The sequence below is a fragment of the Lissotriton vulgaris genome, chromosome 11 (assembly GCF_964263255.1).
Source record: "Lissotriton vulgaris chromosome 11, aLisVul1.2, whole genome shotgun sequence".
NCBI classification, from domain to species: Eukaryota; Metazoa; Chordata; class Amphibia; order Caudata; family Salamandridae; genus Lissotriton; species Lissotriton vulgaris.
The window spans coordinates 1085968464-1085982475 of NC_141699.1; the positions used below are offsets into that span (position 1 = coordinate 1085968464).

General features: G+C 45.7%; 1 protein-coding gene across 2 annotated transcripts in view; it reads right to left on the reverse strand.

The window, feature by feature from the left end:
• LOC147684183 (cytochrome P450 2J2-like) overlaps nucleotides 1-14012 on the reverse strand; it is a 326697-nt gene that overhangs the window by 172112 nt on the left and 140573 nt on the right. For both annotated transcript variants that reach the window (XM_086944596.1, XM_086944597.1), the window contains exon 4: nucleotides 12852-13012. In XM_086944596.1, the coding sequence (XP_086800722.1) occupies nucleotides 12852-13012 (161 nt within the window). The remainder of the gene's footprint in view (nucleotides 1-12851; nucleotides 13013-14012) is intronic.

Consider the following 14012-nt stretch of genomic DNA (forward strand, 5'->3'; position numbering starts at 1 on the left):
TGATGTTCTTAAGGATGCTGTCTATTACAAAAATGTAAGATCTTTGGCATTTCCTGCGTGTTGAGTTGATGTGCCTCGCCACATGGTACGTCTGGTCATTATTAGCAATTGCCCTGAGGTGTTGTAATACCCTTACGTGGGCCTGGTGTATCGTGCTGCCAACTAACCTGCTTCCACAAGTGCATTCAAGCACATATACAGCATACTCAGTTTTACATGAGTAGCTGCCTCTGATGGTGTAAGGTGTGTGCCTGAAAGGAAGCCTGACGGACTGTGTGTTTACTCCATGTCTACAGGCTTTGCACTTGAAACATCTGTAGAATCCATTCTGAGCTTGCAACCATGTGGTGCTTTTGAGATTGGTCGGCGCATTGCACACTAGTTCGCTTCTCATGGATTTCGCCTTACTGAAAGTGCGTGATGGACATTTGTCACAAAAGGGACCTACAATTGGGTTATTCCGAACCAATGGCCAATGTCTGTTCAGGATTTTACGTAAATTGGCATGGTAGCTGTTGTAACCTGCGATCAGTCTAGGGGTGTAGGATGAGACTACTTTCAGTGGAGGTGTGTGTTGGTCTTTTTTCGGGAAAAGAAGATCTTTCCTGTCCTTAACTGCACACTTTTTCTCAGCATTGTTAAGTGTGGCTGGGTTGTAACCTCTGTTTTTAAGTCTCATGAACAATTCCACTTTTGACTCTTTCAAATCAATTTCCCTGCTACAATTATGGGTCATTCTCAGACATTCAGCATATGGTATGGACTGTTTCAGTTTGGTAGGGTGGAAGCTCTGGGCATGTAATATTGCGTTTCCCGCTGTGGGTTTTCTGTATGTGCGAGTATGTATTTTGTTGTTTGCCACAAACAATTCAAGGTCTAGAAATTAAATGGAAGTGGGACTGATAGTGCTGGTAAAAGTGAAATTCAAACTGTTACTATTGATTTCTGTCGCAAATTTCAAAGCGCTCTCACACGACCCCTTCCAAAGAATGAAGATATCGTCTATGTACCTGTTGTAAATGATTACATTCTCAGCCATAGCCTGCTGTTGTGTGACCCTTAGTACTTGATCCTCCCACCAGCCCATATGCAGAATAGCATAGCTGGGGAGAAGCAAATACCCATGGCTGACCCCTGTATCTCTTTATAGTGTAATCTATTGAAAATGAATGTGTTATTAGTGAGGCACCATTCTGTCATTTCCAACAGCATACAGGTATGTTGATGTAATGTAATAGGTCTCTTTCGTTGGTAGTCTTGTAAGGCTCGTAGCCCGTCTGTGTGTCTAATACTTGTGTATAACGATTGCAAGTCTAGGGTCATAAATACATAGTTCTCATTCCAGTCACAGTCTTATATTTTGGTAAGGAAATCTCCAGTGTCTTTGATGAAAGCAGGTAATTCGCGAACATAAGGTTGTAGAAAAGAGTCAATAAATATGCTGGTATTTTCGAAGAGGCTCCCTATGGCCGATATTATCGGTCTCCCCGGAGGCTGTTGTGCATTGTTATGTACTTTTGGTATCAGATACAATTGCGGGGTGATCGGGTAGTCTTTTTTGAGGAAATCAAACTCTGGTTTGCCTAATAACCCCGTTCCTCTCCATCTGTATAGTTCAGTATGATATCTTTCCTTTATTCCTGTTATGTTCGTAGGGCTGATACTGCTGTAGCAGTTGTGATCCTGTAGTTGAGATTGTGCTTCATCATTGTACATAGTTAGTGGCCACAGAACTATGTTGCCACCCTTGTCTGACCATCTCACTACAATGTCAGGTCGGGCTTTGATTTTGGCAATAAGGTTGTTATACTCAAGTCTCTGATTGTGATTTTTGGTAATTAACTTTTGGGTGCTGCTGAGTGACAGGTTTTTAAGGTCTCTGATCACATTGTCCGAGAATAAGTCAAGGCCATCTTTGGGTAGCAGAGGCATGAATACGGATTTGGGTTTAAAAGACGTGTGTACCGATTGGTATATGTCTAGTCCTGACCTAGTTGCTGCCTCCCCAGGTGATATCTGGCTTGCCATCTCATCTGGGTCCAGGGTTATGAGGTCTCTAAGTAGGCTCATGTCCGTTGTGGTTACGGACATTCTGGTTCGCTCTCTGAGTTTGATTCTGCATTCTTCTTTTTGCTGTTAATGAAATATTTTTGCAGTTTTAATTTGTGCACAAATTGGAACAAATCAATTCTGGTCTGTGCGTAGTCAAAATTTGTCTTGGTGCAATAGGTTAGTCCCAAAGATAAAATGTCATTCTCTTTCTGGCTCAGTTCCATGTTAGATAGGTTTATAACTGTGTTGTCAATGTTCATTGTTTGCTGTACTATCTGCGTCTGTTTCTCCTGTATTGTTTTTTTGTCGTTATTGTTTTTATCCCTGTGGTGTCCACAGCGTCTGTTCTTTCTGCGTCTGCTCTTTGTGGGATTGGATTTTGTTGCTTTCCTTTTGTCCATTCCTGGCGCTGTGGCCGTGGATGCAAGCTCATCATTCGTTCCATGCGTAAAAAAGAAAACTCTTGCACTGGAGTTGGTGCCTTACGCCTTGGGTTGCCACTAGCATTGCTTTCCAAATCCGACTCAATTTCAGAACTCCATTCGGATTCACTCTGTCCCACTGTGTTGTTGGTTGTTCCTGCCGTTTCTGAGAGTTGCTGGCACCGGATATTTTCAAATATAAATTTATATACACAAAACACATTAATATACAAAAAAATTGGGAACATAAAAAGGAAAAACGAATTCCTATTTCCAAAGAAAACCATTAAATCATAAAAGAATAAACTGTAACAGCTATAATTGATTAGTGAAAATGCTGTAATTTGAGACAATTGTCACCACAGATTTTACGTGGTTTTCTTCTAAAAGCATCGACGCGTTTCGGTGGGCGCTAATTTTTGGCCAAAACCTTCTTCAGGAAAGTTTATCAAAAAGTCCCAATCAAAGTAAACATCTGTAGAATCTGGGCACACGGCAGTCTCCAGAAAGCAATGCCTGCGGGAACTCAGAGAAAACACTGCCAGCAGGTACTCAAACTCGCCAATTCCTTTAAGCAGATTCAGACCTTATTATCGTGTCTAGCGATTACTGGGTGCTTATCGACCATCTCTAGTTTATATCACATCCTCCATATCTGAGTTTTTCAATGTACTCTGTTATGGTTTAGTCTTAGCCACCATACACTCCTCAGTAACTCCGCAGGTAAAGATTAAACTAGTCCCTCACAGGGTTTATATTCAATTACCCCCTGTTCATAAAATGCAACGGATTTGCCTGTGCACATTAGATCTGTATTTTCTTAACGTGTCCCACACAGGGATTGTATCAGTTCACACCCGTGCACAATATGCAACTGTCTACCGGGCTCAATAGAACGTAAATTATCGGAAGAGATCTGTCTCCTATTGTCGAGTCCGTGCGGGGAGAAATACCTCCGGCAATCAGCGTATGGCCCACTATTGAGAGGCGGTATGTGTATGAATGTTGTGTAAAGTGTGCATTCATCCAAAGGGGTTTCTTTTATGACTTTGGACTTCTGTGGAACCCCTCCCTTTGGATGGTGGGTCCTTCTCTCTTATTCTGAGATATGTTTATTTATGTTATTTGTTGATTTGTGAGTGTCTTTCTATTGTGGTAATATTTTTATTGTTAACCGTTTTTGTGCAATGTAAATCTATTGTTAAATCTACTTGTTTAGGTGTCCAATATATCGACAACTCCTTAGATAACTGAAAAATATGTGAAAATAATACATATTTAGGCAGATTATTGCCTTTTTCTTGCACTGATTTGATATTAATACTTTGAATTTGTGGGGTTTGGGAGTGTATCTGTTCATATTCTGATATATTGACGCCTACCCCTTAACCCTTACAGGAACAAAAGCCGTCTTGAATGTATTGGCACTCCTTATGGCACTTAGGCGTTTGCCATATTTCCCTGGCTCAGCTCTAAAGGAGATTCCAGGCCTTTCTTTCCCACTCACCCCCTACTGGGCCATGTTAATTACTCTGCCGGCCTACAGGATGATCAAAGACCTTTCCACACAAGAGCTATTTGACAGTGCTAGGCTTAGTTGCTGGAAAAGGAAAAGGCGTGGAGGAAATCAGCTTACGCTAATTAACTCTTCACACTGCAGCTGGCCTGGGCAAGCTAACAAACAAAATAGGAAGACTAGGCCTCTAAAGCTAAACACATGAAGGGCTCTGCTTTGAAGTTTTGGTTGGAGGGGTTTAGGTAGCTGAAGCTCTTGGGGAAGGTTTTTCCATAGACCATTTGAAGGCTCCATCTTTAAATCTCTCAGAACACTGAGCAGGCGCGTTGCAGTTGGGGTTTAGTGATTATTTGATTGGTTATGTGGCACTCTAGGATTGGGCAGAGGTACTTTCTTTCCAGAACTTTACACCCCTCTTAAAAACCCTTGCACAAGGGAGAGTCACTTGAGAACTCACTAAACCTGGTACGCCATGGTGAAGCAAAGCCCAGATTGAAGGAGAAGCACCTGATACCACTGCAAGGATGGACTGAAGGACTTTGTCTCCAGATGGCACCAAGGTACTGGGAATGTTACTTCAGGGCTATTGAGGCTGGCCCCCTTATACACCCTGAAGGAAAGTTGAGGGATTGATGGACCTGCTTGGGGGCCCTGGAGGATTCCCCAGGAGCCTTTGTGGTCTGGTCATGCAGCTGAGTGAACTCCATCAGGAGTGTGGCCACTGACTCCTCTGCTGAGCAACAGGTACTATGCAAGACGGTCAATGCCATGGGGCCTGCAGGCAGGTGAGAAGGGGCTGCGGTGGATGTCCTGGGCGCAGGCCGGTGCCAGGAGTCTAGACAGAGCACAAGGCCTGCAGTTGAGGCACGCAACCAAGCACGCAAGAAGAAAAGCCTAGTTAAAAGGCCAGGAGGCTGGAAGAAACTACTTCTAGTGGCTAGAGCTTGCCACCAAGAGTAAAATGAGACAAAAATAGGCCATACGAGGACAGAGACATCCATAATAGAAGCAGTCTCCCAGTGGGACTGAGTGAAGCATAGTGAGTAGTGCCCTGCTACAAATTACAAACATACCTTCTTGGAGCGCCAAGTCCCCAGGGGTTGGTGTGGCCATCTTTATTACATTTTAATGTGGAGGGGACATGCATGGAGTTACCTACAGCACAGGGACTGCTACCCCCAGGATCTGATGCAATTGTAATGGTTCCTGAGGACTCCATTCCCCCAGGACAGAAGACCAGTAGCCAGCCAGGCTGGGCAATCTCCTACTCCTGTGCCCATTCAGGGGAGGTGGCATGACTGGCAACACAGGACCTGGTCATGGTGGGAACTGCGGAGCTGCCTGCCATGTCCGTGCTGAACTCCAGCAGGTGGGAGTACATGTGAAAGAGATGGTTCCCATGAGACACCCAGGCGGGTAGTCCCAAGCGCAACCAGCAGAGGCTTTGGGGCTCCCCTGCAATCCAAAACAAAGGCAGCCCCAGGTGCCCGAGTGATCGGTTTAAAGATGGAAATTCAAAAAGTGGCGTAAAAATGTATTATTAAAAAGAAAAGCATGCAAAAGCCACTCATCAAAAATTCAAGCATCAGGTGCCAAAATGCCTGTAAAATCCTGAAATTTCTTTATGGTTTCAAGGGGTTCTCTAGGAAGGGCAGGGGCACCACCCACAGATTTCACAAGTGTTTGTGGTGCTGCGAGAAGTGCAGCACCCCCTCTGCCCCAGAAAATGTCCCCTGAAAGATTGCCATAAGTCTCTTAAGTGTCTGGAGCGGCATTACCTGCCTGCTTGCCAAGACTGGTGTACCCTTGAGGGAGAAAAGCATGTTGGAGGGAGCAAGATCCAGAGAGGAGCGCCGCCATATGGGACTGAGTGAGGTGTGAGGAACTGGGCCACACCAATCAGGACTTTGCCCATGTGCCACATGTAAACTTCGCTGACCCCGTATGGCAGGAGGGGCCCCGTGTGTGAACAACTGTGCTGCTCCAATCGGGCCGTCACACGTGTGCTTTGGCAAACTGTGGAGACCCTGTATGCCAGGAGGGGTTGCCGGGAACAAAGGACAGTGCTGCACCCATCAGGCCATTGCCTGTGTGCATCGTTGTTGAAGTGGCAACCCCATATGCCAGGAGGGACCACTGTGTGCCGAGAAGCTGTATCGCATCGCATTGATTGGGCCATTGTCGTTGTGCAGGATGTTGCTGCAACCCTTTGTGCCAGGAGGTGCTGGGGAGGAGGCAATCTGAGGCCAGCATGACCAGACCGTGAGGTCCGTTGGAATGACCCTGTATGCTGTGGGGGTAGGGGTACACTTGAAAAGCTGAAGCCAGACGTCTGGTTCATGTCTGTGACCCGAATTGCTGCTACAACTAAGACAATGTTGGTTTTGTGTCCGAGGAGGCTGCAGGTCTGAGGAGATCTCCTTGGAGTCCAGCTGGAACAAGGAGACTGCCTCCATCCTCAAAGAAGGAAGAATAAGACTTACTGTGTGTGGCTAGAGCTGGAGCAACTCTGATCGTCAGGATGCTGGTAAGCCCAACTCAGGAGGGAGAGAACTGCGCAAGTGAACCTGTGCAGCCTGACTTTGCCAATTAGGGCCTACCATGAACTGGGCTTACCATGCCCCGGGGGATATACCGCCTTTAGTTTTTGCAATCCTACTTGACTCCAAGGGACTATACCTTATTGACTGAGTCCAGGAGGGGGAAGCCCTGCAACCAAGGCTCAGTAGTTTACATTCCCTGGATGTTTCCACATGTGAGTGGGACATAACAGCACACCAATTATATTCGAACTTATTAACCCAGGAGGGTGGCCTGACAACTACTAGGGTGCCTAGTTTAAAGGGAAATCTGTTATTTCTGTTGAATGGCATATAGTTTTTTATGTGTAGAATTAGAATTAGAATTAAAATACTTATTTTATACAAAATATGTATTTGACTGGACATTGATTTATTTGGGGCGCTGTGTGAATGCTGAGTTATGAGTTGTGTTCACTAATCTGTACCTACACTTCAATCCAAGGGAGACTTTACTGCTCTTGCTAAGTTACCAATTGAGAGTCAGCTGCAGAAGCCAGCGCTTGACCCATTTGAGCGGGATCCATAGTAGGGTGGGAACTGGGACATCAGGAGTAAACGGCCCAACCACCTTTGTTGGGCCCAGTAATCCCTGCTTGCCCTGTGGCACTCTGAAAAGGGTTCTGCCAACATCTCAATGTCAGGAAATCTCATATGTCCAAACGAGCAACTTTGTTTTTGTGTTGTTCTGGCTCACCTCAATAGCTTAAAATGATACAGCTAAAACTCATGATGATGTTTTGTTACATTTGGAAGTAAATATTTTAGGAAATACATTGTATCACAAATTACATGAAAAACACTGATTCTGAATAATCAAAGGTTCCTACATATATTCATCAATGACTATGGATAAGTTGATAAATATTAATGGCATTGATAGCCTGATAATTGAAGCTGACACTTTTAAATCATTTTTTCAATGTCAAACTATGGTTCAAGGTAAATTATCTCTTGTTCAGTATTTCCATATCAGTCATTTGAACCATTGACTAAGTATGATAAGTTGGTGGAACTTCTGAGTACAAAAAGATTTCATAAACAGTGAATAACAAAATGGAAGATTAATAGACAGGGAACCATATATAGCTCCCTAGACAACAACGAATGTCACTATTACTGGAGAGGAATGGTATTACATGATTATACTATCTTTGACTGTGCTACAACCATGAAATGTTGATGTCAGCTTTTATTTATAACTTTCTGGAAAAACAGATTTAGTAAAAATTAATATTGTCCTAGGCAACAAGCAGATGCAGTGGTTTATCTGCATATGTACTCTGAACCAATGTACCATCACTTCTGGTCAGGGTTTGTTGTTGGAGGATAGCAGGCAGGTGAACACCACTATTCATGCCAGACACAATTGGAAGATGTTGCTCTTGCAAGCTGTTCAGGGCTGGATGCTTACTATAACCCAGATCCGAGGCTTCTGCTGTCTGAGATAAGGGTGACTGTTTCTGGAAGGCACAATGTCACCTCACAATGGAATAAGTGGTAGTTAAGTGCCCTCAAGAGCAGCCACCTTCCCGCGCGGTGCCTGCCTTGCTGTGCATTGAACTGCTGGGGGGTACCATAGGTACCCCCCATGTGCACCCCCCACCCCCTAAGGAGTCCATGGGGGCCTGCATCGGGCCCCCAAAGCAGACTCTGCATGCCTTTCCGTGGCGGCATTGCCGCCATGAAAAGGGATCTGAAAAAGCCCATTGTAATGTGGCTGGCGGTGTCTGATAGACACCGCCACCATATAAATCCTTTTGGCAGACGGTCTTTCTGTCCGCCGCAGACCCCCCAGCCATACTAATGTGGTGGGGGGTCATTCCGGGTAGGATGGCGGGCGTATCGCCCCTGCCAGGGGCTACCGCCGGCCTGGCGGGAGCGATCCGCCCGACATCCTAATGGGCCACTTAGTCTCCACAATATTTCTACTAATAATTATTAACTATTATTTGTAACTAACCTTGATCGCTCTTTGACCTCTTCAATACTCCTATTGAAGCTGTATTAATGTTACACATTTTCTGTATTGCTCAACATTGCTAATGAACTCTCTGTACTAGAATAAACCCCACAATTATGGATTTCTACTCTTTCTGTATTGTATGCTGCTTCTACCAATGTATTAAAACTTTATAATAAATGCCTTTGGATCCTGGCTCAGTGATATAGAATGGCTAACTACCTTTAGTGATGGGGTGATAGGAACCTCTCCTGTTAAGACAATTAACCTTTCTAGTTACTTTTTAGGTCGAGGGACCGTTAAGCTGCGAAGCAGCTTCCGGTCCGGAGAATTAATGTCTCTCAGTAGCTCAGTAGATCCCGCCTCCTTGCCCCGTCTCTTCTCCATTGGCTGGCTTCCTAAACGGAGGCCAGCCATTGGAGGAGAGATCCGTCACTCCGATGTAGCCCCGTCCTTTTCGGATTTGGGGGCGTAATTTTTGCTGTTCTTTAGACAGTGACATTGTCCGTCACTCAGCACAGCAAAACACGCCCCCAAATCCGAAAATGTCCTAAGCTTTGTTGCCGCCATTGTTGCCCAGCCGGCGCCGAGTACGGTGATGCAGCGCACATGCTCCGGCACAAACTGCGGATGGGGCTTCCGCCCAGCGCCTCAGAGCCCAGCTGCAGTCTTTTCCGCCCCTTCTGCCATCGCAAGCTGTGCGCTAGAGCCTGGACTGGGAGCCGAAGCTTCATTCTGGCGGCAGCAGCAGCAGCGGGCATTGTGCTGGAGCACCGCAACAGCTGCCACCGCCATGGACTTCACCCCGAGCCCCCCGGAGAGAGGTGAGATGAGCGAAGCTACGAGGAGAGGGGCCTCCACACTGGTCTCGCCGCCCCCTCCTCCCCCCCCGCCGGCCTCTCCCTGCCACGGCACCGCCAGTAGCAGCACCTCACGCCCGCAGTGCCAGTGCCCCGCCGCCCGACCCCAGGGCCTCAGCCAGCCGCCCCGGGACCAGCACAGCAGGTCTGAGGAGAAGGGCTCCACCGGTCTTAACACCGGCACCGCCGCCAGTTAGAGCGGGCAGAGTGAGGGATCAGTGAGAGGCAGTGTCCCCCCCCCCCCGCACGCAAGGCCGCCCAGACCCCCAGACAAATTACCTGCTGATGCGGCCGACAGTGGCGTTGCTCGGGGTCCCCTGTGTCTCCTTTCCCGCCCCCCCCTCCCGCTAGCCGTGTCTCCTTTCCCGCCCCCCGCTGTCCGTGTCTCCTTTCCCGCCCCCCCGCTGTCCGTGTCTCCTTTCCGGCCACCCCCCGCTGTCCGTGTCTCCTTTCCCGCTCTCCCCCCGCTGTCCGTGTCTCCTTTCCCGCCCCCCCCCCGCTGTCCGTGTCTCCTTTCCGGCCACCCCCCTGCTGTCCGTGTCTCCTTTCCCGCTCCCCCCCGCTGTCCGTGTCTCCTTCCCCCCCCCCCTCCCGCTGTCCGTGTCTCCTTTTCCCCCCCCTCCCGCTGTCCGTGTCTCCATTCCCGCCCCCCCTCCCGCTAACCGTGTCAAAGAAGTTTGTGCAGGCTGTCTGCTTCCTCTTGGTGGACCTGTAAAGCCTTGCATCTTCTCGTGGTCCTGGAGAAGATGATTTTGCAGGGAAGCAGTATTACTAAAAATGGGAAACATAACGAGGTGAGTCAGTGATTGCAGATCTGCACTAAATAGTGCATTGGGTCTGATGCTTCAGGGAGATGCGGTTTTTCACCACTAATTTACTTTGTGTAGTATGTTTCCCAAGTGCCCATGCTTTTTTCCCATGTGTGTATGTTGCCTTCGGAATAGAGATGATGTAACTAAATGGATTGACTGTATGTATGTATAGCAATATGTACAGCTGGAAAACTGCTTCATAAATTGAAATCTCAATTACAGAGTACTAATGGGACATCGTAAAGCCTCACTGGTTGGAATCATTCATGCAAGTTGTGTATATCAGTTCACTCATTTTTTTAACATATTTTATTAGTTTCAGAGATAACATAAGAAAACAGCAAGATCTTCCATAGGAAAAATAGATAACACAACATTTGCTGTTGGGATCGTCATCTCAGTCCAACATATCTGATCACCAGGCCTTTTCTCAGACACAATCAGTAGTTCCCCCATACAATTGGCTCCTAAGAGTCAGAGACGTCAAACATGCCTTCTCTAGAGAGCCCAGGGTTCCCTTATTGTTTCACTTAAAAATGTGCTGCTACAAGCTTTTTCCTTGATTCTGCAGAGGGTGGTAATGCCGAGGAGTGTGATATGCCTGTGATTCTCAGAAAAGGACAGGACTGGTTTTGCTGTGATGCATCAAAGGGAGTCGTCATTCTGATTCAGGGTGGGCGCTTTCTTTGCCACAGACCTTTTATTCAAAAGTAGAAAGCTGTACCTTTTTGAAAATTGAGAGGAGTTGTAAATTGTTGTGAGCATTCCTGTGATACAAATGATAGGTAAAGGCAGGGTATGTTGGACGATATTGCTGAAAAGTGAGCAGCACTGTGAGTGGCTCTGTCTGTGTGTGTGAGTGGCTCTGTCTGTGTGTGTGAGTGGCTCTGTCTGTGTGTGTGAGTGGCTCTGTCTGTGTGTGTGAGTGGCTCTGTGTGTGTGAGTGGCTCTGTGTGTGTGTGAGGGGCTCTGTCTGTGTGTGTGAGGGGCTCTGTCTGTGTGTGTGAGGGGCTCTGTGTGTGTGAGTGGCTCTGTCTGTGTGTGAGTGGCTCTGTCTGTGTGTGTGAGTGGCTCTGTCTGTGTGTGTGAGTGGCTCTGTCTGTGTGTGTGAGTGGCTCTGTCTGTGTGTGAGTGGCTCTGTCTGTGTGTGTGAGTGGCTCTGTATGTGTGTGTGAGTGGCTCTGTATGTGTGTGTGAGTGGCTCTGTATGTGTGTGTGAGTGGCTCTGTCTGTGTGTGTGAGTGGCTCTGTCTGTGTGTGAGTGGCTCTGTCTGTTTGTGAGTGGCTCTGTCTGTGTGTGAGTGGCTCTGTCTGGGTGTGAGTGGCTCTGTGTGTGTGTGAGTGGCTCTGTGTGTGTGTGAGTGGCTCTGTGTGTGTGTGAGTGGCTCTGTGTGTGCGAGTGGCTCTGTGTGTGTGAGTGGCTCTGTGTGTGTGAGTGGCTCTGTGTGTGTGTGTGTGTGTGTGGGTATGTGTGTGGGTGTGTGTGAGTGGGGGTGTGTGAGTGTGTGTGTGTGAGTGGCTTTGTGTGTGTGTGTGTGTGAGTGGCTCTGTGTGTGTGTGTGAGTGGCTCTGTGTGTGAGTGGCTCTGTGTGTGAGTGGCTCTGTGTGTGTGTGTGTGAGTGGCTCTGTGTGTGTGTGAGTGGCTCTGTGTGTGTGTGTGAGTGGCTCTGTGTGTGTGTGTGTGTGAGTGGCTCTGTGTGTGTGTGTGAGTGGCTCTGTGTGTGTGTGTGAGTGGCTCTGTCTGTGTGTGTGCGTGGCTCTGTCTGTGTGCGTGGCTCTGTCTGTGTGCGTGGCTCTGTCTGTGTGCGCGGCTCTGTGTCCGCGAATACTCTCTAGTACTCTCTAATGTTCACCTATTGCCATTGTAAATGACAATACCATTTATTTATGTTTAAAAAAAATGAAAAAAAATGTCATGAGCAATGCCAATAGCTCTACCTTTCATAATGCCGAGACCATTGCATTGTAAATGCTTGTTCTCCAATGATTTGCTGTTTGAATACCCATATAGGAGACCAGAGGCCTATTAGTGTGAAGCACATTCTTTTAAAGATCAGAATAGTCGGAAGAGGATGAATGGAAAAAAGGACATAAGAACACTACCTCACACCAAGAAAGAGCAAACACATTTTTTTAATTTTGAGTTACTTTAACTATAATGAAGAACTCATTCTCAAGAACACTATAATGTGAATACCACAGCATCAATATTTAACCCCAACGCTAACATCAACCTCTACTCTTTCCTTAACTCTAACTCTACCTCTAACTATAATGCCAACTCTAACACTAATTCTTGGCTTTTCCATAGCCACAATTCCATCTCAGTCCCGAATCCTAACCTTATTCTTAACACTTAGAGTACCTGCAATTTAAAAAATATATATATTTTTAAATGTTTTAAAACTAAAACTTTGTTTATTAAAAGAAAAAATACATTGTCATATTGTTTATATTATGCTCTATTATATCTTGACAGTGACATGCCTTCCTTTTGGATTTATAGCTGCTGTATTTCCTTTTTATGGTTTGTACAGCACTCAGTCCAGCATTTCCACAACTACTTAGCTACTGGGCTTTGTTTCGACCTGAGAAGCAGATGTGTAGACTAGGATACTCACTTCTTAAGTTATTGGGGATATCTTACCTGGCCCCAGAAGGACATCATGAAAGGTGACACTGATTTCGTTGATTCCATGAGGAGGTGCAGAACATCATCGTCAAAGGAAAAACGATGCCCAAAGACCACAGCGGAAATGACATTGGTTACACAGGACATGACCAGATGATCAGGATTCAGAGGTCTCCCTGGAAATACAGACCTAAACGTCATGTCAGAGAATACGTGCCTGATTTAGAGTTGGAGGTAAAAGGAAAGGGTCAAAAATCTAGATGAACTGGTAAATTCACAAAGAATTTGTCCTACTTTATTAACATTACATTACATGCCATGCACATTCCATGTCTTGTTTAGATTTATTTTTCCATCTTGAAACATTCCCCTAACAGTTCACCCCTTCGGTTCTCTTCTTCTTCACTTTTGTATTTCTTTAGAACATTCCCTAGAATGTTCTTTAATGCTTAACTGAAATTCATTTAGGAGCGCTAAAGGTATGCTGACCATTTGTGTGATGTTTATTGCTGATAGAGGAAGAAAATTGGTTTACAAAATTAATCTAGAACCATGTTAATATGCCTACGTGAAACGTGAAAAAAATGCATTTTAAAACGACACGCAGACAATTGGTGCTGAAATTACGATGCTTAAATACTTAATGCCAGGCCTTAACTAGACTTTTTCCTTTGAATAAATATTGTGCTTCAGGAAATGCTTAAACATGCACAACTATATTTAATAGTTTGATTTAATGTACTAGTTTAGATTTTGTCTCAACTTTATAATGTGCTTTTATTAAACATGTGTGCAGAATTAACGTGTAGTTTGTATTAAATGAAAACTACATTTAATAGTGCAGAACACAGTGACCGTTTACAAAAATAATGGTTTGAAGAAATGCAGCTTACTTGAAGAGCTGACCGCAATTTAACCTTTACGATACATAGCTGCCAAGGTTTCAGATTGCTATGTGTGACATTTTCATAATTACAGTGTTATTATGAGTGCATTTCAATAACTATGAGTGACACTTTCTCGCGAACAAAATCAAGTAATGAAGAGGAGGGAAACATATAAATATTAGAAGCTAAACCCATGTGAGGCACAAGAAACTGTAAACAAATCTTAAAACTGCTGCTATACACCAGGGGCCTCATTTATGAGGCCTTGCGTCAGTTTTGCGCCGCCAGT